This window comes from Arvicola amphibius, chromosome 2 (assembly GCF_903992535.2).
Source record: "Arvicola amphibius chromosome 2, mArvAmp1.2, whole genome shotgun sequence".
Taxonomy (NCBI): Eukaryota; Metazoa; Chordata; class Mammalia; order Rodentia; family Cricetidae; genus Arvicola; species Arvicola amphibius.
This window is the reverse complement of record NC_052048.2, coordinates 29,537,485-29,561,302: the sequence shown is the minus strand read 5'-3', so window position 1 is coordinate 29,561,302 and position 23,818 is coordinate 29,537,485. Positions and strand designations below refer to the sequence as shown.

General features: G+C 41.1%; 1 protein-coding gene across 5 annotated transcripts in view; it reads right to left on the bottom strand.

The window, feature by feature from the left end:
* Positions 1–352: 352 nt before the first annotated feature.
* Positions 353–23,818, bottom strand: part of LOC119807015 (ankyrin repeat domain-containing protein 26-like) — a 73,531-nt gene continuing 50,065 nt past the window's right edge. For all 5 annotated transcript variants that reach the window (XM_038319151.1, XM_038319153.1, XM_038319152.1 and 2 more), the window contains 10 exons: positions 21,691–21,843; positions 17,206–17,276; positions 16,681–16,774; positions 14,307–14,419; positions 10,926–11,055; positions 8,598–8,888; positions 7,825–8,039; positions 6,224–6,452; positions 4,953–4,998; positions 353–2,031 (listed from right to left, as the gene is read on the bottom strand). In XM_038319151.1, coding sequence (XP_038175079.1) covers positions 1,898–2,031; positions 4,953–4,998; positions 6,224–6,452; positions 7,825–8,039; positions 8,598–8,888; positions 10,926–11,055; positions 14,307–14,419; positions 16,681–16,774; positions 17,206–17,276; positions 21,691–21,843 — 1,476 coding nt within the window. In that variant the 3' untranslated portion in view covers positions 353–1,897. The remainder of the gene's footprint in view (positions 2,032–4,952; positions 4,999–6,223; positions 6,453–7,824; positions 8,040–8,597; positions 8,889–10,925; positions 11,056–14,306; positions 14,420–16,680; positions 16,775–17,205; positions 17,277–21,690; positions 21,844–23,818) is intronic.

Here is a 23,818-nt window from a genome sequence, read left to right as displayed (position 1 = left end):
ACCCTTAAACTTCAAAATTTATTTTGAAGGAGGACGAGAAGGGGAAGCACAAAAACAATGCTTACATTTGGGAAACGAGTGGCAATAACCAAGATTTCTTTGTACTATTCTTTAAAAAATTTCTATGGTGCTCCAATTACCGAAACTGAACATTTACAAGCCCCCGAACACACATACAAAGGAATACTAACTAGACTCAATAGGGTGTGTGTGTGGTGCATTTCTATATGTGTATATGTATATAAAAACAACAAAGAGGCCATGAATTAGAGAGGGAGTTGGGAGGGACACAGGAGGAGCTGGAGGGAGAGAGGGAAGGGTGGAAATGATGGAAATATAGCACTCACGTTACGAAATTCTCAAAATTTTTATTTATCAAAATATAAAAATAATTAAAAATGTTATCAACCATTTATAACTCATTAAGTAAAATGAAGAACCATTAATCCACATGGATACTAGTAACTGAATATATTTTAAGTTTGATGAGAAACAGATATTTATAGTCACAAATTACCTCCCCACAAAACAATTATTACAAAAGTAAATATAGGGAAAAACACAGCAGATAATTGCTTTAGTGATCAAAATCAACATCATAATTATAGGGAAAGTCTAAATTAGAGATGACATAATAGGATAAAATGAGAAAAACTTCATCTGTAATACTCTTGCCAAGAAATGCATGACTTAATCATAATGAAACAGAAAATTCAATTCAAGGGCATTACATGAATTCTGCCATGAAGATTTACGGTCATGAAAAGCAAGGAAAGACTGGGCAATGTTCCAGACTGAAGGAGTCTAGGAAATGTGAGTAACTGGAATCCAGGAGTCTGAAGGGTGCTAGCAGTTTTTGTTAAAGGACACTGTAGTCAAGACGTCAAACTGGAAAAGAATCTGAGGTGTATTAAATGGCAGGTGTATTAGTGTCAGCAGGCTCATTACAAAAGTGACACCACAGTTATTCAGGTGCTGTTAATTACAAAAATACTAAAATAGTCAAGGCTCTTTCAAACGGTCGAGTGGGGTGGGCACAATTCTTTGAACTTTTGCCTAATTTTAAGACTGCTTAGGAGACCATCAAAGACGAGCAAGCAATGAACGAACAGAACAGGAGGGAAGGATCAAGAACTACAAATCAGGGCTTAAAATTGAAGCCAGGTTTGACGGTGATACCGCGGCTGTAAGACATTAAAACGTTAACAATGGTGACAGCAGCGGCAGACCGAAGTGGTAAAACCAGAAAAGTATCAACACAAAGACGGTATTTCATCCCACCAAAGTACTTAATGAGAAACAGGCTTTTAGGTGTTTTTGTATGTAAAACTTGGTAATACTGGTTTAATAATACTTGCAAAATCGGCTTAAACCACCAAAAAACCCCATGTAAACATATTAATTTTCTAATACACATGACAAAAAAGTTTTCTTCACTTCTGTTTTTAAGTCATACATTTAATAGGACAATTAAAATATATAAAGTCTAATAAATATATTATATTTTAGACCATATGTAATAATATATATTATTTGTACAAAATTGTAGGTTTCATTACGACTTTCTTTCTCTGTGTGAGACTTGTAGCCCTGGTGGCTCTTGAACTCGGGAGACCTGCCTGCCTCTGCTTCTCAAGTGCTGGGGTTGAAGCTGTGTGCCCTCACACCCACTTCACATTAACACACACACAGTGCATGCCCCTTTATCTTCTCCGGTCCTCTCTTCCTCTGCTTCTCAAGTGCTGGGGTTGAAGCTGTGTGCCCTCACACCCACTTCACATTTGAGATACACACAGTGCATGCCCCTTTATCTTCTCTGGTCCTCTCTTCCTCTGGTCCTTCTTTCAAACAGTCCCACTTCTATTGCCATACCTTTTCTTTCTTCTTTTTTTAAAATTCAGCAGATTGTGTATTTTTTCTTTAAAATGTCTATATATTCTTGCGATGCTTCTGAGAGTAGATCTTGACCTGGTTTAGTAGCAGATCCCAGGGGAGAAACTCTGCAGAACTCAGATTCAAGCTCGGCAGCAGCTGGAAAGAAAGGGTTATATATCTAAATGTCTAGCAGAGACTTCCCAGTTAGTCAAACCCATGCCTGCAGAAGAGTTGAAACTGAACTGGCAATGTGTATGTGGGACTACAGCGCACAATCATAACTAAATTTGACTGCTCACAGGTGCACACTTACTATTACTGTGAATATCGAAGTGTCTGGATGACTCATTTACTCAACAATCATGTGCAAAGCTACTGTAACAAGCATAGGAATGACAAGATGAAATGATACAGCCCACTCCCAACAACCACGTACAGATTATATCACAGAGACATAGTACTGAAAACAGCATGGCACAGCACAGTGCAGCAGAAGGCAAATGGAACCAAATCATAAGACCACATATTTATAGCTGCCTGGTATTTGACAAGATTCCAAAAATATACACTGGAGGAAAGAAAACATCTTTAACAAAAGGTGACGAGAAACTGATGTCCACAAATGGAAGGAGGAAACCAGACCTGTCTCTATCACCCTGCACAACAACTCCAAATGGGTAAAAGACTTCAACATAAAACCTGACAGCTGGAGGAAAACAGAGGTAGCACCGGACAAGATACACACGCACAGGAAAGGGCTTTCTGAATAGAATTCAGTTTGCTTAGTAACAACTGACAAACTGGGCCTCTTCCATACAGCACTGGAAACAATCAAGTAAGGAGGAAACCAGCATAGCAGGAGAGAATTTTAGTGTGTAGCTGAGAGAGGGTTACTATTCAGAATATACACATACTGGAGAGTCAAGAAAACCAATCTCATAAAAGTACTAAACCCAGGAAAGTATAAAGGAAGCACATGTTGGTGTGGGGAAGGTTGAGAGGAGAACACCAGGATACAGGGGAAATGGAATATTGGGGAGGGGCGCCAACTGGGGAGGAGGAAGAAGGTCAATACAGAAGGAGAGGGACAAACGCCAAGGTTGATTGATAAAGCCTCAAAATAGCATATTGTCTTATATTTACCAGTGTGTGTGTGTGTGTGTGTGTGTGTAAAATCTTAAAGGAAGTTATGTCACTAAGGCTGACAGTACTTCCCACAAGAACTCCAGTAACTGTCATGAGAAACTTCCTTTGGAATGGTTGGTCAGCCAATGGTTGGTTCGTCCAGGTGACTCTCAAAACAATACAGACCACTGATGTAGCCCTTGGTTACCTCTTGGGAGGTTGAAGTAAGCCCACATTGCTAAAGACACTGAAAACTGAGGACAAAGGACTAGATGAATGAAGCGGATCTGACCGGAAAGCTCCTACCTGAGGCCAGCTCTTAGTATCGGAAGGTAGTATGTAAGCTGCCAAGGGAGGAAAGTTGTCAACATCTCTACGTGGCTGGAAAACCCGAGAACCACAACAGTTGCACAGTTGGACAGGTCACAGACCTTAGAGAAGAACCCTTTAGTACCACATTATTAAAGAGATACAGTCTTTAAGGGCCTTGTAAACGTCTAACTCCTTATATCCATAGATACATGTAGCTCTCATCTGTCATCAAAGATGCCTCGTGCAGCACAAGGAGGTTATTATAGACCCACACCTGGTCAAAACGCAAACAATAAGTGACTATGTGGTACCTTATCCCCAGACAAAACATCCATCACAACTCTTACTCCCAGTGCTCAGGGAATCATGGAAGAGAAGGTGGAAGAAGGTAGAGCCTAGTGTCCTGACACCCGCTGTGACATGGCCTCTGGTCAAGAAAAGGATGCTGTGTTGGGAGCAGTGAAACCCCAGATCCTGAATTTCTTTTAATCCCCTGATCTGAGTGCCTACAGCTGCTCTGAGCATGAGACCTTCAGGAGTTCCTGATGGCAGGAGAATGGTTTCTGGTGGGTTTGGCTGGGGCGTGGCTATCTCTATATAATCTGCCCCTGAACACAATAAAGGGGCATTCTTGGGGAATTCAAGGATGACCCATGTTACTGTCTCTCTGTCTGTGTCTGTGTATTTTAACCTCCTGCCCCTTGCCCGAATCTCGCAAACTGGGTGCCAGCGCACCGAACGCAGACACGGGGGCGGTACGCGGCAATGCTGCATCCATAAACTCCCAACAACATGGTCACCTCCACAACATCTGCAAAGACTCCATCAGTTGGCATGCCTACAAGGATGAAGAAAAATCCACAAAGGCCCTGTCCTTGTTTTATTTTTTTTCCTGGTCAAATTGACACAATGTATCGGGGAAGAGGGAAGTACAATTGAGAAAATGCCCCATCATACTGCCCTATGCAAATCTATGGGGCATTTTCTTGATTATTGACTCACTGTGTGTGGTGCTACCATGGGCAAGTGGCTCTGAACTGTGTAAGAAAGAAGGACAGTCAGTAATCAGCCTTCCTCCATGGCTTCTGCTTCAGTTTCTGACTCCAGGTTCCTGACTTGCCTCATTAATGGAAGTGAAAGATGAAAAAAACCCCTTTCCTCCCCAAGCTGCCTTTGGTCATGGTCTTTACACAGCAGGAGAAACCCTCCCTAAGACAGTCCTACCCTGATGAAGAGCTAGGAACCAGTCTTTTTCAAGGACGAGAGCTCATTCTTAAGTGGTTAGTTCTAAACACAGGCAAATAAAGGCTACACTAATTGGGCCTCTAGGTTGCATATATCAGAAGAAGAGGCCATGAACTTGAGAGGCGGTGGGGAGCACGGGTGGAGTCAGAGTGCAGAGGGAGGTGGGAATGATGCCAGTACAGTGTACTTAATATGAAATTCTCAAAAATAAAAGAAACAGACATTTGCTGCATTAAACCATGAAAGGAATATCTTCACATCTTTAATTTTGTGTAAGACAATGATTAATCTAAAAAATCTATTCAATAAACAAGAAAAATGATGTAATTTAAATATTTATAATTTATTTCAGAAATTAGTCACTCTAAACTTAATTCATCAATTTCGGTACATACCTTCTTTAAGTTCTCTATTTATACTTTTTTCCAACTCCTGGTGCATCTGAAATGAGTTGAATATTTACAATGTTTAATAAAATGGAACATTTTTAACTTAGAAATTAATCTTATGGAATGCCACATTTATTTAATTAGTAAGTAGTATCTGCATCAGATTCCTTTAAATCATAAATATCCACATGTAGGTATTTGAATGTTACCCATTCTCTTGTCATTCGAATGGAAGGTTCAGGACACTGCAGAGAAACTGTCATTAGAAGGTGTATGGTCACATTTTAAGCTCTACCTGTAGTCACAGCCATATTTAATTTCCAAAACCTAATGTAAGCATTCCTTATAAGGAAATGGACTGCCTTAGCTGAAGAGTCCAAGAATAAGAATATAAAAATGTAGATTCCACAAATAAGAATGTAAAAATAAAAAAAAATATAAAGTTGTAAGCCTCGGAGAATGAGAGCAGGCTGTCAGCAGCTTTCTCAACAGCTTAAGGATTAACTGTTAACTGGGTTAACTCCGCTTTACAACCCATAGCTCTATTTACAAGGCTGAAGCAGCCTCTGAAAACTTAGGGTGGCTCTGCAAACTGAGGGTCAGCCTTTAGCTATCCCCGGCCACTCATGAGCAGCAACTGATGTGAGCGGAGTTAACTTTTAAATGACAGGACGGTCGTGACTTTTGACTTTTTGGATTGCATTTTCCCACACCCTTTCCTGCCAGGGAAAACAGTGGACTAAATACAAACACTAGTTTAACTGAAAAACTCTGTTAATGGAAGTTGCAAAGAAGGGCAATCTGTGTCTAAGTTTCACCTCAAGATTATAAAAATTCCTTTGTTATTGCCTAATGCTTGTTGCTTCTTCCTATGAAATGGGAGGGTTCGAAAACTGGCCTTTGCCGCAGCCTTACAAGTCCATCTCTGGCTGTGGTCTCAGTCAGCTGATAAGCTTTTTGTGCCCCGTGGAGATTTATTTTTTTAATTTTTTATTTTTTCCTGGAATAAAGTTTGCTTCTGGTTTATTAGATTTGGTTGTCTGTCCCCATCTTTGCGTGATCCCCGTGGGCCCAACATTAGCTGCATTCCCTGAACCAGGTAACAGTGAGCAGCTGAAATGAGAGCTCTAGGAACTTCAGTGACTTTTCTCCTTTAGCAAAGTTACGATGACTTTAGTGTGCACAGGCCAACAAAACAACTCAGGATCATGCATTAAATTAAAAGTGAGAATTTTATCAGAAACTTGAAACCAAAAGGAAAAACGAAATATACTAACCTTGGTCAGGTAGATTTCCATTCTTTTATTTGATGGCTGTAGGCTTGAGGTAGGAATCACTATGTTTTCTCTTGGAATAAGAGTTCTGTTGAATACCAAACTATTATGAAGACCTCCAACGCAAGGACACTCTACAACAGGCCTTGTACTAAGAGAGCTCAGCAGTGATCTGCTCTGCTGTTCCTCCAGGAGCAGTTTAGTGCTGGTCTCCTCCAGCCTCTCATTAGTCCTGTGAAGTCCACAAAAGGCCAGTGCTTAGTGTCTCAAGGTCCCAGATGAGTCCTGAGTAAGGGCCGTTTAAAAAGCTATCATGTGAATATATGCATTTGCACCTCAACAGGGACTTAGCATGGAAAACCTGTCAGAATATAAATACTGAGTATTACAAGTTTTAAATTATTCTAAAAAGTGCAGGTATTTCTAGAGGGACTCTTTTTTTTTTTTTTTTTTTTTTTTTTTTTGAGACAGATTTTCTCTGTAGTTTTGGCGCCTGCTCTGTAGACCAGGCTGGCCTTGAACTCACAGAATCCTCCTGCCTCTGTCTCCCGAGTGCTGAGATTAAAGGCGTGCGCCACCATCACTACCACCAGGCAAATATTTTTTTATTTTACATACCAATCCCTGTTCCCTCCCCCTTTCCTCCTTCATCACCTTTCCCCATCCACTTTTCAGAGAGGGTGAGGCCTCCCATGGGGAGTCAATAAAGTCTCCCACATCATTTGAGGCAGGACCAAGACCCTCCCCCCTGTATCTAGAGGGATATTTAACTAACAAGTAATTCCAACAAAGTAGGAGAGAGAGACACGGCTGTTGAGATGAAACCGGTACCAGCTGCCTTCTGGAAGGGCTCCGCTTCCTGGCATTCTGAGGGTCTCGTCAGAAACACCCTGTTAAGTGCTAACTGGGAGATGACTGGAGGATCGGCTTCCCTGTGTATAATTGAAACCTTTCACTCCCTGAAGAGATGAAGGGGAAACTTCCCTCACGAGACGCTAACGCATTTGCTCCCATTACCCAGGATAAACTGAGCACCTGACACCAAGGACTAACTCAGAGGAGCACCAGGAATGCGGCACTGGGCTGCTGCTTCTGTCCTGCGTTAACACTTCCCGGCATCCCGTGTAAACTCGACAGAGACTAGAAAATCTGTCAATCAGTTTGTTCACAGGAACCTCTAACAGAAACACTAAAGACAACAATCAAAGAAAACTAAAATATCAAATGCTGAAAGTGCCCAAAGGAGGAATATCAGCAGTATCCGATCCTTGGGACAAAGTTGTCTTCTTCCCAAAACAAAACACAACCAAGTCTGTGAACATTCCTATTTAAAAGAACGTGGATATGCAATTGTATAACAATATAACTGTCTTAACTATAAGGCTTCAAAAATGTCTATCTGGAAGCCCAACAGACCATATTAACTAAGACAAAAATGACAAAAAGAATATAAACTATGCCCAAGTAACATTTGAGGGCCACTGCCAACATTCCTTCTAGACATGTGTTGCTAGTTAGCCTTCCCAGTCTCCCAGTCTCACTGAAAATGTTGCTGCGAGACAGAGCAGTGAGCTGATTTCCTGAGTGCCGACGTCATGACTTACTTGTTCAGTTTACTTGACAACGATTTTCTAACTCGGAGTTCTTCTTGGTAGAGCTGCTTGTATTTTTCTAGTTCTATTTTATCGAAGTCTTCCTGACTTTTCATCCTGGAGAGCTGGGATTCTAGGTCTTTAATGCGGAGCTCCATCTGACTCCGCACTGAAGCGTTACTGCTCTCTCTCAACTGCTCCAGGTTTTCCTGAGATGCTGCCTGTGCCTGCAGCAAACCGGAAGAATATGCTTTAGGAGTGATTACAACCGGTCATCATCATTCACGTGAGAACGAGTGCTGACAGTCATCAACTGCATTCGGTGTGAACTTCAAAACACTCAATCTTCATCTTCTCTTGTTTATTTTAGTGCTGGGAGTCCAATCCAGGGCCTGGTGCGTGCTAACTGAGTATGGTACCTCTGCAGTGTATCCCCAGTTCTGTATGATAATACACAAGTAATCTGAGAATTCACGGAACAGTAGAATCAGCTCCCAAGTTTAAAGCAGGAACTAGATGACTTAACAACTCAAGAGTTGGTATCCTTTACGCATCAATTTGTTTTCCTTCTAGCAATCTGTTTTATACAAAATAGCTTTAAAAGTCAAACGATTCTCTAATGAGAGATCACGAGTTATAATAATGAAGAATACGAACACAGGACGCACATGTCCTCGTCTCTCTAGAACCCTGGGAAACAAAGCAGAGCAAACACACACCATGCGCACAGCCAGAGCGCATCTGCAGTGAGATGAACTGCGCCCGTCACAGAAACAGAAACTAACCTGCAAGAAGAGGTTGACCTGTTTTAACTTTTCCACCAAGTCCTGCCTCGCTTGCTCTTCGACCTCCCGCCTATACTGCTGCACCTGACTGCGCTCCACCATGTTCTTCTCCATATGACTTCTGAGGCTTTCTACTTCTTGCTCCAATTTCCTTTTGTTCTTCTCTAGTTTCAGACACTTCTTCTGTATAGTTTTCATCAATAGTAACTCCTGCTGAAGAACCTGATTTTTTTTACCCAGATGTAGACATTTTGAAGATGCGGTTTCCAGTTTTGATGTAAGATCATCAATCTGCAGGAATAAAGTGATACAGTTTGGTAATGAAGAAGGCTGAGAACACGGCAGCATAAAACCAGTCACAAATTTCACCTAAGCTCAGTTGTAATTAACCTGCAATGATTCTTATAATGACATTTCTTCTTTCTTTTTGGTCTCTCAAGACAGGATTTTTCTGTGTAGACCTGGCTCTCCTGGAACTCCCTCTGTAGACCAGGCTAGCTTCAAACTCAGACACCTGCCTGCCTCTGCCTCCCTAGTACTGCAATTAAAGGCATGTGGCACCATGCCCAGTTCATAACGGGGTTTCTAATACTCAGAAGATAAAGTCGGAAGGAGTAGCAGTCATAAAACACTCTTTGGGATCAGTATTTTGCTGCGCACCATAGCACTCAGGTTAGATTGTTTGCATGGGACTGTCTCCCATCTTTCCTTCTCCAAATGACTCTACTCCTTTTGGAAAATCTGCATGGTGGTCCAGTGTGGCTCTGAACTGCAATTCTCCTGCCTCGCCTTCCTTAAGCACTAGGACCAGAGGTAATAGCACAGTGCCAGGCTCCTGCATTCCGTACTGAGCCATGGAGTTTTAGTTTGTTTTCTGTGCCAAGAAAATGATGAGGTCTAGTGCTTTTCCTAAGAACCAGATACTAGGCTGAGAGAGGATTAGCTGGGACTGGTGGACTGCAGTCCCAGGGCTCAGGAGACTGAGGAGGGAGGACTTTGAGTTCAAGGCTAGCCTTGGCTACATGGCAAGCTCCTAAAAGGAAAGATGAAAGGAAGGAAAGAAACAGAAAGAATTCGAATCTGAACTCTAAAATCAGCCCCATTCCCAATGAGAAAAGCCAGAAGCTCATGCTTCTTTCTCGTTGGTAAAGGTCCTCAGGTGATCTTACAACTGCAGTAATAAAAGCCAGAGTAGTGAGTGTCAATGTGCTGAGCTGGCAGGTCCCGTGCCCGGGTTAGAGGCAGATGGAGAGAAGGGAGGCGCACTGGGAAAGAAGTCAAAAGCTTCAATTAAGAAAGAAAATGAACGAACCCCTTCTTTACAAGTCTACCTTCATTGTGTCATGGCATCGGCAAGGCAGAAAATGGGCACAGGCTTCTTCTAGACGTGAAGCAAAGTTTCCACGGGAGTGAAGCTAAAGCCCCTACTATGCTGCCGTTTGCTATTACCTAAGGTATGGAGCGATATGCAACCTGCCTGGGAAGTTCTCATTGAGAACCCACTTTGACTTGGCACTGGGCTAGGGAGACTCATGTAAAACAGCGGGGAACAAGTGCTACTAAGGCCACCCCAACAGTGCAGGTGACACAGTGCGGCCACTCGGGAAGTCTGCTGGCAGGGAAGCTGCCCAATTTAGCGGTGTCCACACGACGTCTCAGTTCGTGAGAACTCATGGAAAGTGAAAACAGATGCAGGCTACACTTGCCTCTGCGATGTTATTAGTACCGGACCAAAGTGGAAGCAAGAAATGAAAGGAGTTAAATCTAATGTGTATTCTATCATATGATAGGGCATGACTCAGCAACAAGAAGACATTATGTGCAGATGCTTGCTAGCACACAGATGGACTGTGTTAATTCAAAGGAGCCAGCACACACACTGTGATTCCATTGACACAGAACGCCAGAACAGGGAGCTACAGGATAAAGCAGACTTGGTGGATCCTTAAGGCTGGGCTGAGAAGGAGACACATGATACATAAAGGGCCTTATTTTAGGGTAGGTAGCAAGAAATGTTCTTAAGTGGTAGAGATTGCACAATTCTATGGATATAATATGGGTGGGATATGCTTACTATACCCCAATAAAGCTGCTACCAATCAATCTACCAATAAAAAAAGACTTGAGACTCATGATTTAGGATCACATAATGATGGATTGCAGCCTGGGTTAAAGATTTAAGATCAACAGTATAACTTTTTAATAGAAAATAATACAATTTTCATTAACTTCATGTTCATAAAACAAAACAATATAAAACTTCAATGTATCCAGAGATTTATATTACTTAAAATTACTTTTGGGCCCCAAAACTGATTAAAAAATTACCTTTTTTATTAGCATATTAACTGGGATATCCACTTCAAATTGACTGTTTTTTATATCTTGATGGAGATTAAGTTCTCTGTTTTCATGTTCACTTAATTCTCTTTTAGTCTTTTTTAAGAGTTCCTTAAATCTGCAAAAGTATATAGAATAAGTGAAGTCTGTAAGAGTATGTTCAACAGTTATTAAACACACACTAAGTTCTAGCATTCAACAGAGATACATTTGTAAACTGTGACCCTCTCATTTGTACAAAAGTTTATGCTATGTAGAGGAGACAGAGCTAATATAACTACAGAATACCTGTAATTATTATGTCCACTTTAGTATATTAGTATAAAGCACTCTTACATATTATTTGTAACCCAGGCATCAGTAACCAAGGAGAAGACATGAATACTCTTCGTTGCCTGTCGGCAGTCTTCTCCAAGGCAAAGCACACACAAGTCAGCACTGAGGATGTAGCAGAGAGTGAACGCTTAGCATCCAATCCCAACAAGAATCAAGGAGATTATTCAAAGTGGAGAAAGGGAGAAGGAAAAGCCAGTTTGCGCAGTTTGAGTCGAGGGGAAAACAAAAATAGAGTGTCAAAAGAAATGAAAGAGGAAAATAGCATATGAAGGCTCAGAGAGATGAGAAGAAATCTAGAAGTCTTGGTCAGGAATATCAACAAAATCCAAGAGATGCCAAACTACATACAGAGAGAGCACAGGGCTGCACACGACACTCAGTGATGGAACTCTAGTGCAGTGTATGCAAGGCCCTGGGGTCCCTCCCTAGCACCCCATCCTTCCATATAACTGAAGCACACAAGACAGTTAAATAAGAAAAAAGCACTGATTAGAATCAGAGAGAAAACTCAAAATCTAAGTAACGAACAGAAAAGCAGCCATGTTGGGGGCTGTGAAGACTGGGAAATACTCCACTGTAGAAGACTGGGAAATACTCCACTGTAGAAGACTGGGAAATACTCCACTGTAGAAGACTGGGAAATACTCCACTGTGGAAGACTGGGAAATACTCCACTGTGGAAGACTGGGAAATACTCCACTGTGGAAGACTGGGAAATACTCCACTGTGGAAGACTGGGAAATACTCCACTGTGGAAGACTGGGAAATACTCCACTGTGGAAGACTGGGAAATACTCCAATGTGGAAGACTAGTGACGTGAGAACCAAGCAGGAAGCCAGGGCCTGCATGGTCTGCACCAGGCCCTCCGAGTAAATACTACAGCTTTCAGTTTAATATTTTCATGGGACTCCTGAGTGTGTGAAAGACTGGGTCTCTGATTCTTGTGCCTTCTCTTGGGCTCTTTCCAACTTTGATGTGATGGTATTTGTTTTATCTTACTATATTTTATTTTGTTATGCACTGCTGTTATTTCTTAGAAGCCTGTTCTTTTCTAACGACAGACAAAAGGGAATGGATCGGATTGGGAGGGGAAGATGGGGAGGAATTGGGAGGAGTAAAGGGAGGGGAAACTGTAATCAGGATATAGGATATGAGAAAAGACTCTATTTTCAATAAAGGGGGTTGGTAACAGAAACACAAATGTTTTACTATATTTAAGTCATTTATATACGGCTGTAAGCATGAGACCTACAGTCAGCTCTCTGTACTTGTGGGTTCCACATCTAAATAACTTTGCCTTAAAAATACTGAAAAAGGAAAAACTACACTTACACCGAACACACACAAATCCTTTTCCTTTTCCTTATTCCCCAAACAACATAGTATAACAATTGTTTAATTAACACTTACACTTTATTTGGAATTTGAAGTGATTTAGAGAAGAAAACGGTATATTGGAGGTTGAGAATAGGTTACAGGCAAGTAGTACACTATTTAAGGGTCTGAGAATCCATGGGTTCTGCCATTTGAAGGGAGTCCTAGATTCAATCTCCTGCACTTACCATAGCAGAGACTTATTGGTTGTACTGAAAACGGTGGATGCCCAATGGGAAACTTAAAGCACATACAAGTGTGGCCTTTGTTCTTAATCCCCTTTTCAACCCCGAAATGTGTATCATATTCTTGTTCAAATCCGAGGACATGCTAGTCATTTAAGTAGAGTTTACCTACAGCTAGCTGGTAATCCTCCTTCTTTAAGACTAAAGACACAAAGACATGAGTAATAAGATATTTCTACGATGTTCAGGGACAAGACAATCAGCAGACTGTCAAATGTCAATGTTTATAGTGTCACATTCCAGGCCCCTGACGTGACACCTGAAATCATTTCTCTGAACCCCTGAATCCATCTTCCCTTGCAGACTTGATCTCTTCTCTGATTCACCTGTGACTTCTGATTCTCTGCAGTGACCCTGGATTCTAGGATAGCAGACATTATCTAGAAACACCTGAGGCAACAGTTAAAGCTTTTTCTAGACAGCATCCACTTTACTGATAAGATTCTGTAAGGACTCCTTAGAAGATGAGCAACTGGGCTCCACTCTGACGGGTGCACGTTCTTCTCACCCAACCCTTCTCTAAAACAATCCGGGCTGGTGCTCTTCTCAGTGCCCTGACTGCAGGGTACCCCAACTTTCCCCAGGATTAGTATTCCAAACAAACTCATGCCCTGTGGTCACTGATGTATTTTTAACCTTTTAGTCAACTGGAAAGAGGAGCTAATCTGGCCTCTTGGGGACCCTAAGTGTCAGGCCTGTCTGGATTCTGGTAGCAGTACCAAGGGATGACTATATAGTATGTACATATGTACATATGGATTTAAAGTTGCTTAAATAGAAGTTCAATAACATATTAGAGATGCCCATGGAACAACAATTTGTCTCCATGATAAATTTTTGTAATTAAAAAGAGAAAGAAAATGTTATATAAAGATAGTTTCTGATCTAGTTAAAGAAAAACACAAATAGGTTTTTAAAATATCAAAATGCCTAAATGGTTAAGGGAAGGACACTACAAAGGAAGGAAAAAGATCAAAAGCATATTCAAAAATGAAACTTCAGCTGGTCGGTGGTGGTACAGGCCTTTAATCCCATCACTCAGAAGGCAGAGGCATCTTGTGAGTTCAAGGCTAGCCTGGTCTACAGAGTGACATCCAGGACAGCCAGAGCTACACACAGAAAAACTCTGCCTCAGAATACTAAAAATAAAATAAATAAAAATAAAAAAAGAAAGAAACTTCAAGGTTGAAGAGTTCAGTTGACGTTATATGCCAAAGGTATTTACCATTGTCTTAAGAAACTTTAAAGAGTAATTGCAATATTTTAGCAATCAAAAAATTTTCATCTTTACCAATACGTTTCTGAAGTAAATTTTAAAGCAATAATGAAAATGCAGATAGGAAATGCATTTGTATTTAGGCTTTAGTTAAAGCCATAGAGAATGGCCGAGGAGACTGAAATATCAAACCTTACTCTCTCAGTTCTTCCTCTAATGCATAGTTTCTCTTCTGTTCCTGCTCCAAAGTACACTCCAGAGATTCCTTCACCTCAGCAAGTTTCTTCAGTTTTTCTTTGTCCTCTTCAGACTTTGAAAATAATTAGTAAAGGATTATTTCTTTTGTCTGTCTGTTGGGGGTGGTGTGTGTGTGTGTGTGTGTGTGTGTCCCACCATGTGGGTCCCAGGGAACCCCTCAGGTTGTCTGACTACCTGGACAAGTGCCTTTTTCTGATGAGCCATCTCACTGGTCCCAAGAAAATAATTTTAAAATCTAAAGCCCAATTCTTTAAAAAAGTATATTATCCTACAGGAGTTCATGCATATTGTGTTTATATAGATGTATAAACCTGATACCAATGTGTACTACATTGGTTAATTTTGACTGTCAACTTGACTGCATAAAGAACTAACCAGGGATTACTGAATCTGAGTGTATCTGTGATGACCTGCCAGAGACAATCAACTCAAACTATGACAGCTACATCAGGCGGTGATAAGAAGGGAGAAGAGGGTCAGGACAGGTATGTCTCGGAGGTCCTATCTCGCCATGACCTCTTCTTGTCTGCTCTTTGCTCTGTGTTCACTTGCTCTGACTGTCATGATGTTCTGCTTACAACTGGCCCAGAAACACGGGGTCAAATGGCCACAGGCTGCGCTCTCTGAAACGGAGTCAAGAGTCATTCCACTCTTTCAAGCTGTTTGTGCAAGCCAAGCATCTGGTCACGGAAGGCATAAAAGGAACCCAAGGACAGACATCTGAGGCAGCTCCAACCAAGTTATGCTTTCACCATTATCCTCTCTGGGATTTCAGCTGCCAACTATTGTAAATAAGTTTACACCTAAGTGTACCACGAGTAACTAGAGAAATTAGAAGCTCTGATTGAATTGGCTAAAAGTTGTCTCTCAGCAATTTTTGTTTATATTTATTTATTTGGTGTGTGTGTGTGTGTGTGTGTGTGTGTGTGTGTGTGTGTGTGTGTACAGCTTTCAGGAGATAGTTCTCTCCTTTTACCATACAGAGATTCCAGGGAGCAAACTCAGGCCAGACTTGGAGCCCAGGCTTTTACCTGCCGAGTTCATCATGCAATTCTTTGTTTGTTTGTTTGTTTGTTGTTGGTTTGCGTTATTTTGCTTTGTCTTAAAGTTTTTCAGAGAGATCAACAGTTATCCCAGGTTAGCTTGAAACTGACTAAGCAGCCCAAGCTGGCTTTAAACTTTTGGCAAACCTCCACCTTCAGTCTCCAAAATGCTGGGATTACATGTCTTTCCCTCCATCAAAGAAAATAAAGAAAACATAAACTAGGCATAATGGTGCACACCTTTAATCCCAGCACCTGAGAGACAGAGACAGGTAGAGCTCTGAGTTTAAGGCCAGCCTGGTCTACAGAAGTAGTCAGTTCCAAGAAAGCCAGGACTGTTACACAGAGAAAACCTGTCTCAAATCAATTAATCAATCAATCAATCAAAAACCAAAAAGAACCCCATAAAACATAAATTTAAATTTGTATTCTTAATACATTTCTTCACAGCTCCTCTATAGCAGGATTTCTTTCAACAGTTTCGTTTACAGTAGATTCCCCATCAACATACTATCATGTTAGGAAATATCAAATTAGGAAATAAAATTGTATAGTTTATATGAAATCTAGATAGAAACTACTCTTTGATGTTTCTTTGACCCCAGAAAAAAAGAATCAACATAAACAATCAAGACTACCTGGCCCACGGCCCTTGGGATGGACCGCAGTGTTGACGTCAGTAGTGAGAGCGACTCGGATTTGGTGTCCAATGCATCTACCTTGTGAGCTTTTCTAGCATTAACTCTGCTTTGTTTTGGTTTTGTTTCGTTTTAATTCAAAGTGGAAAATAGTGCAGTGGGGGCGGGGGACGGAACACTTGTTTCATGATTTAGTATCCATTTTTGATTAATACAAATTATAAGTGATTCATTTTCAAAATCTCAATGAAAGTCTTTGATTACTAAAAAAAAATTAGAAGCCTAGATCAAATCACTTAAATTTCTTAGAATTTAAAAATTACTGTAAAGTACTAGTGAGGCAACATTGTCCAGTGTCCACAGCAACATTACATCCATCAACGGATGGGTGCGTAAGCAAGATGTGGTATGCATAAAGCATTAGTACTGAAATCATTAACTCACGAACTCAAGAAGGACTTGTATGTGAGGGGCAAACAGTGTGCAGAGAACACAACATGGAGACTTTGTACACTGCCCACTGTGTTCAGTATCACTACAGAGGACAGCCCTCTATGTTCCCATGGGGCAACTACAGGGCAGACAGACCATCCCCTCTTAGTATTAGAGAATCCAGAAAGACGATCACTTACCAAATTCACACTTGACAGGTTTTCCTGAAGTTGCTCAATTTTCTCTGACTGGTTTTTTATTGTAATTTTAAAGTTGGAGTTTTCAAGTTCAAGCCTAAAATTGTATTTTAAAATAATTATATTTATGAAGCAATTTTTAAAAAATCACATATTTTTTGAAAATCAATTGAGTCACTATATAAATTCTTAACGGTCTGAAGCGCAAATGATTGGGTAACTATAACTTCTCTAGGTGTGGATCAGGAGTCAAACCCAGATCCTCATGCACGGGCTACACCCCTAACTGCATCCCTATTCAAAGGTGTGCACTCCAAGGAACCTAGAGGTGAGACTGGCCTGGTCAGAGACTGCTATCAGAACTGACACATCTGCCACAATGCACTGGAGTCACAGCTGCCACTCTGCATTGCTTATTTGTTATATAAACACTGAGTCACAGCTGCCACACTGCACTGGAGTCACAGCTGCCACACTGCACTGCTTATTTGCTGTATAAACACTGGAGTCATGCTGTTTAAACTGTACTTTTGTAGGTGGTCTTGCATCTTCTCAGCATGCTGTACAGCCTCTCTGTGTTGATCCTGTGCTTCTTGCAACTGGAATAAAGAATAAAACAAATCTTTACTAATAATCTATTATAAATCTGCACACCTCATTCCCTGATCTACAGTGTTCATGTGCACTTCTCTGCAGTGAAAGCAAATTTAACAGAGCTGCGGCAACAGGGATCTTAAGGCTTTCAAAAACTAAAGTATTACCTGGTCCTTTACAGAAAAGTTTACCAACATCTGCTCTGTGACTGACAGTCTGTTGTAAAACATATGCCTGGAGAGATTAGCCAGCAAAGTCTTCAACTGTATTCTACCGGATATGCAAACTGACCACATGGGTGAAAGCAAGAAGAGAGGGAATTTCTGGTAGTTCTTATGCATAGGTGTTATGTATCCACATATCTATAAACTGCCACAGCTCTGCCAGTTGTGATGGACAACTGACAGCTGATAGTCTTATGAAAGTTTCAGTGGAGGTATATCCAGAAAGCCAGAACACTGTTGCAGGACATTATTTACTAGAAAAACCTCTTTCTAGTTGTGCTGTGGCTCAGCCCTAGAACACACCTTTAATCCAAGAGTTTTCTGCTTGAATACTGTAAACAGGATTAAATCAAGTCAACCATAGGTCAAGAGGCAGAGCAAGCAACAGGAAGTGAAGATAGGAGTATGAAGAAAAACAATAGAGAGGAAGAGGGACCAGGAGGAGGAGGAGGAGGGGGAGGAGGAGGAGGAGAGAGAGAGAGAGAGAGGAGAGAGAGAGAGAGAGAGAGAGAGAGAGAGAGAGAGAGGGACACTGACATCAGAAGAGAAGTGGGTCTTCTTCGGGGATGCTGGCTGAGGAGGAAGGCCAACTGGATGCTTTCTCTGACTTTGAGCTTTCACCCCAGCATCTGGCTTTACTTTATTGATAAAACTGATTGATTGAGAATTTGATAAAAACAATGGAATGCTTGGGTCCAAAGCCCCTGCTCACCAGCTGCTAGATGTATAGATTCTGAGCAAGTGAACTTCCATATCAATGGACTACTGAAAAGATTAGTTAGGGAATATAAATGAAGCACTTGAACTGAACATGGCAGTGAGTCAGATTTTAGGCGGGTGCTATGGCAACCATGGAAGAGGTCATTTAGGCACACTGCACTGGCTCACTCCTTGTGTAACCGATTGTGGCAGGAAGTGGAGAGTGAGAACCATACTACATCTCTAGTACTTCCTGCAACTTCCAGAAATATCGCTCGCCACCAGCAACTGCGCATGTGGAATACTTTTTAGCTTCTTTTTATTCCACACTGCTCAGCTGGCAAGGATCATACAGTGCGGTGCAGACAGTGTTTCCTGGTGTAGGCAGTAATGGCCTGACAGTCAGGCTGAAAATATGGGGCTCTATTGGTAAACTGAGGTTCCTAAGTTCACTCCTCCCGAGCACGTTGGGCTGCTTTATCCAGTACTCTAATGACACATGAAGGTTTTGCGGTACAGAATACCAGAAAAGTTGTGGGCAGAGCTTTGCAGTTGGTTAGCTCCTACAGACTGTAGATCCTGACCCTGTCTACAGAATAAAAGAAGACAAATGCAGTTATTTTTCCTCAGAATGAGAATAAATGTTTGATAGAACATTTCACCTCTATTAAATTATGTGCTTTCTACTTCATATGCAATTCCTTAAAATATACTTACAATAAGAGCCTTATTATAGAGGCTAGGTATATAACTCAGTTGGTAAAGTGCCTGCCTGGTATGCATGAAGCCCGGGTTAGAGCCTCAGCAATACATAAACCAGGCATGGTGGCATTTGTCTATGTACAACTGTAGCACTTGAGAGGTGGAGGTAGGAGGATCCCAAGTTCAAAGCTATCCTCAGCTATGTAACAGTTTGAAGCCATGCCAGGATACCAGGCCACATCTAAAAAAAGGAAGAAAAAGAAAAGACTGGGTGGAGGTGGTGCACGCCTTTAATCCCAGCACTCGGGAGGCAGAGGCAGGCAGATCTCTGTGAGTTCGAGGCCAGCCTGGTCTACAAGAGCTAGTTGCTAGGACTGTTACACAAGGAAAGCCTGTCTTGAAAAACCAAAAAAAAAAAAAAAAAAGTCATCACCTTAATGCCTCAAAAGAAGTAATTACTGGAATGGTACGAAATACTTAATGACTACTAAGCAAAAATATTTTCAATTTATTCGATATATGCATATCAGCTCTCAACCCTTTAAGTTAATTTATATCCCAATAAGATGACAGCTCATACAAATAACAAAAATAAAGGAAACCAAGCAAAGAAGCCAAAGCCTGTGAAGAGTAATGGGAAATCAGGATGTCAGAGTGGAATGAATGGAGTCAGAGTCAGGGAACGCTTCATGAAGATGTCAATTGCGAGTCAGCTCTAAATTGAATGAGGCAAAAAGAATAAAAACTGAGAGGATTAAAAACGGCAGGCTGGGTGAGGATGTACAGCTGCTGCGGCCTCGTGAGCTAAGATGCTAACCCACGGCAACCCAATACACGGGAGGTGCCCTGCTAGTGCCAGTTCAGTACTCGACAGCAGGAGAATATGAAGGGCTGACAACATCATGCTGAGAAACAGAGCCATTCAAAAGGACTAAACACCACATGAAATGCTCAGAAAAAAAGAAATTATATCTAGACAGAGAGATAGACTGGTAGGTCTGGGGAAGATGGAAGGATCAGGGTGACAAGAAGCTCATGGTTTATTTAAGATGATGAAAACATTCTAATTGACTGTGATGACTATGTAAATCTGTCAATACCCAAAGAGATGCCAATTTTTTTTTTTTTACTTTAAGTAGTGAGCTATGCATTATATATTCATTATAGCTCAATAATGCTCTTCTGTTTGAAAAAATCCGATGGCATGTCAGGTGTACTGGGCCTGCTTATAACCTCAGCACTCAAGGGGAGGAGGCAGGGGAAGGCTATAAACTGAGAAGAGCCTGCTCTGTGCAGCTACTTCTAGACCAGCTGGAGCTGCAGGAAGATTCTAAAACAAACACACACACACAGACAGACAGCAGAATCTAGACACTGGTTTTCATTCTGTTTGGGAAAGGACTACTATATATGATCTGAGTATTTCCATGTGGTTTTATTTCTAAATGAAAGAAATGCCTAGCTTTGGGGACAGGTTTTAGAACACCCTCAGACATTTGCTTTCTTGTTTCCGGCACAGCGGATAGAGCATAAGGACTCGCACATTCGAGGCAAACACTCCGCCTCTGAGCATACTCCTCAGCCCTTTTTTTTTTTTAAAGCAATGTTTCCTTTTTTATTATTACCTTTTTTTTGATTCTTTGGAAATTTCACATCAAACAGCCCAATCCCTGCCATCTCCCAGTCCCTCTGTATCTGCCTTTGTCCCTTGAAGAAGCCTCCCCCCAGAAAACTTAAAGAGAAATAATAAAAATAAAATTACAATTAAAAATAAAAATAAGAATATTAACTAAAAAAAAGCAAAATAACAGAAGCAGATGAATAAATTAAAAGTGTTGGGGCAGCTGGCCAATCCCTGCTTTTCAGGGGCGTGGCTGCTCCAGGGGAGAAAGGTACCTTTAAAAAGAACCAGGTTGGGGATAGATGCTCCTGTATTCCCCCCCCCCCTTGACTCTCTGCTTCGCTGGAGCTTTGGCTTTGTAAATGTGTCCCACTTTCTCCTTTTATTAAAACTGATTTATTCTAAAAGGACTATTTTTGGTTATTTCCAAATTCCTCCGACCGCCGCTACATAAAAGTTTTCCAGGCTGGCCTCAAGTTCTTGCCTTGCTCTCCCAAGCAGCTTAGATTACAGGTGTATTATCACACCTGGCTAACATCTGCCTTTTGAGCAACATATATAACCTTTCTGTCCAAATTATCCTGATATCCATTAAATAACTATCAAAGATGCTGTATCCACTCACAAAAATGAGGATAAGAAAGAAGCCAATTTTCTGGAACTTTCCATAAACACCATCTCTGGTTTAACCTACTTTGCCTCATCTGCAATAGAATTATCTCTGAGGAAAGATATATAGTTCTCAATTTTTCCAAGAATAAAAATTTTTAAAGGTTTACAAAAATTGTAAGAAAAAAATGAGGCCAGTGAGATAGTTCTGGGAGTCTGAAGGCACTGGCAGTCAATCTGAGGATCTCAGCAGGGTCTCCAGGGGCCATGTGGAGGAAGGAGGGCAAATACCCTCCCTATCCACATGCAAACTGACCTCTGACCTTCACTGGGATGAGGCAGCATGTTTGGCCTGTTCCCCCACACGAAATAAGTATTTTTTTTTAAGTCAAAGAAAAAATAAATAGCAGAATAAAACCGGAGTTTAAGACAATAAGTTCATTATAAAGGTGACGGTGAATTACAGTGAAAACGTGAAGGGAAGCTATCTTCCGGAATTATCCCAAAACTCTATCATTTAATAGGCTGTACAGGAGCAGTTGACACATTAAATTTCATACGTACCTGACTTCTGAGCTGACCTAATTTCTTCTTTAAATCTCGTGCCTCGTCTTCTAAATTACTGCGGTAGCGTGAGGAGACCTCGAGGGAAGCCTCTGACATCGACTGCTTTTTGAGGGTATCAGCCAGTTCCTGCTGGAGCTGCCTCACCACCACCTGGTGAGATATTCGTTACAGATTTTATAAATCATTTTACAACATTTAGTAACACCATTTAGCTCTTCTCTATGATCTGAAGAAAATCTGCGTATTTGGTAGTGTGTGTATCAGTAAGGCTGGCAGGAATGAATTCCACATTGTGGAACTGTTTTACATATTTTATTTTAATTTACTCATATCTTAAATTTTCATTTTTTAACTGATATGTAAAAACATAAACTTGTACATGTTAGCAAGGTATTACATGATATTTTGATACATGTACCCTTAAAACAGGTTAGACACAATTATGGCTATTAACATTGATCGTTTCTTTATGCTGAAATCCTTTCTTCTAGTAGTCTGAAATATACAGCATATTATTGTTCAGTAGCTCCACACTTCCTGCTCTTAACTGTAACCCAGCACCCGCTGACCACAGCCTCCATCACTGTAACCCAGCACCCGCTGATGACTGGCTCACATTACTCCTCCCTCTTCTCAACCCAATCTCTGAGAACCACTATTGTATAGCGGAGCTTTGAAGAAATCACTTTTTAAGGTTCTATACTGTAAGTAAGATCATGAGCTCCCTGTGCTCCTGCGCTGGTCTTCAGTTATCAGCCTTTGGTCAAGCACTACAGGATTTTGATATGGATGGACTACTTCACTCCCCTGTAGCACCCGAGGTCACCAAAGTACTAAGGCCCACACAGATATGTGCTGTTGCTAATTCAAAGCTCAACAGTGACCTCAGTATGAGATAATGTTCATGAAGCTTGACCCTTGGCCACTTGGGCTGTGTGTGACACAGCCCCAAAGGCCCATGTCCCAGGGTGACCTAGGACCAAACAGGCATCCATCCCTACATACAAGTCTCTGCCTCTTGCCAGGGCAATATCCAAGCCCCGCCTTGCTAGGTATCAAGGTGTAAGTCTATGTAGCTTAAACAACCTCAAATTTGAAGTGTCCTGCTCCCGCCTCCTGACTGTAGGATTTACAGTTGTGCATCGCCATGCATGCACACAGAAGTTCAAGAAGCCAACTTTCTCCTAATTCACCCCCTTCTCAAACCCTTCCAACAGTCCTCCTTCAGAATAAAGGCAAGGCCCTTGGTAAGCTGACGCCAGCTCGCACAACCCTCTTCCCCTGACCACTGCATCTCTGCTGTACGTGAATCCCCACACTCTTTATTTTTCATTAGTTTGGACGTGCAGATTTAATGATAATTAATAAACCACCAGTAACTACATTTATTTTACTGAACAAAGCTGCATCCTCTAAGATCACGACCGAGCCCTAAGATGAAAACAGGTGCCTGCTACTCATTAAAATGGAAAACTACAAATGCTGACATGAGAGATTAACATATTTTTGACTTTGTTAAAGTTCACACATCTGTCCCAATTTAGGATTTAATGGAAAGCAGATGTTTTTGGAGTTATGGTCATAAGAATACATAATTTGGGACAAGCATTAAATTCAAGTAACATTAGACAATATTATACCAACAGGAATACATACAAAGCTACTGAAAGGAAAAGAAACACTACAAAATACAGCATCTCTGTTTTAGTTCCCTGATGAAATCCAGAATGAACAAGCAAAGCCTCCTGGCCTGTGGAATCATAACTGCAAACTCTGCATTTTAGTCAGGAAAGTTCCCATTTAACCTGCCTCATCATGGTCCTAAAACTTGGCAAGAAAAAAAAGCATTAAAATTATTTCAAGACTGGGCTGTGTAGGTACAGTGTATGTTCAGCATGCCAAGGCCTAGGGTTCAGTTCCCAGCACCAAAAATCACAATTTAAAAGCTCATGCCCTCCTAATTATTATTTCAGCAGCATGAAACCACATTATTAATACCAGTATATAACTACAATTTACCACATCAAATGTGGATTATCTTTGTTTTGGGAATAAGATCTAAATTGTATTTGCTGATGCAGATTTGTTTCTAAGGTAATATAACAAATACGATCAACAGGTTTTT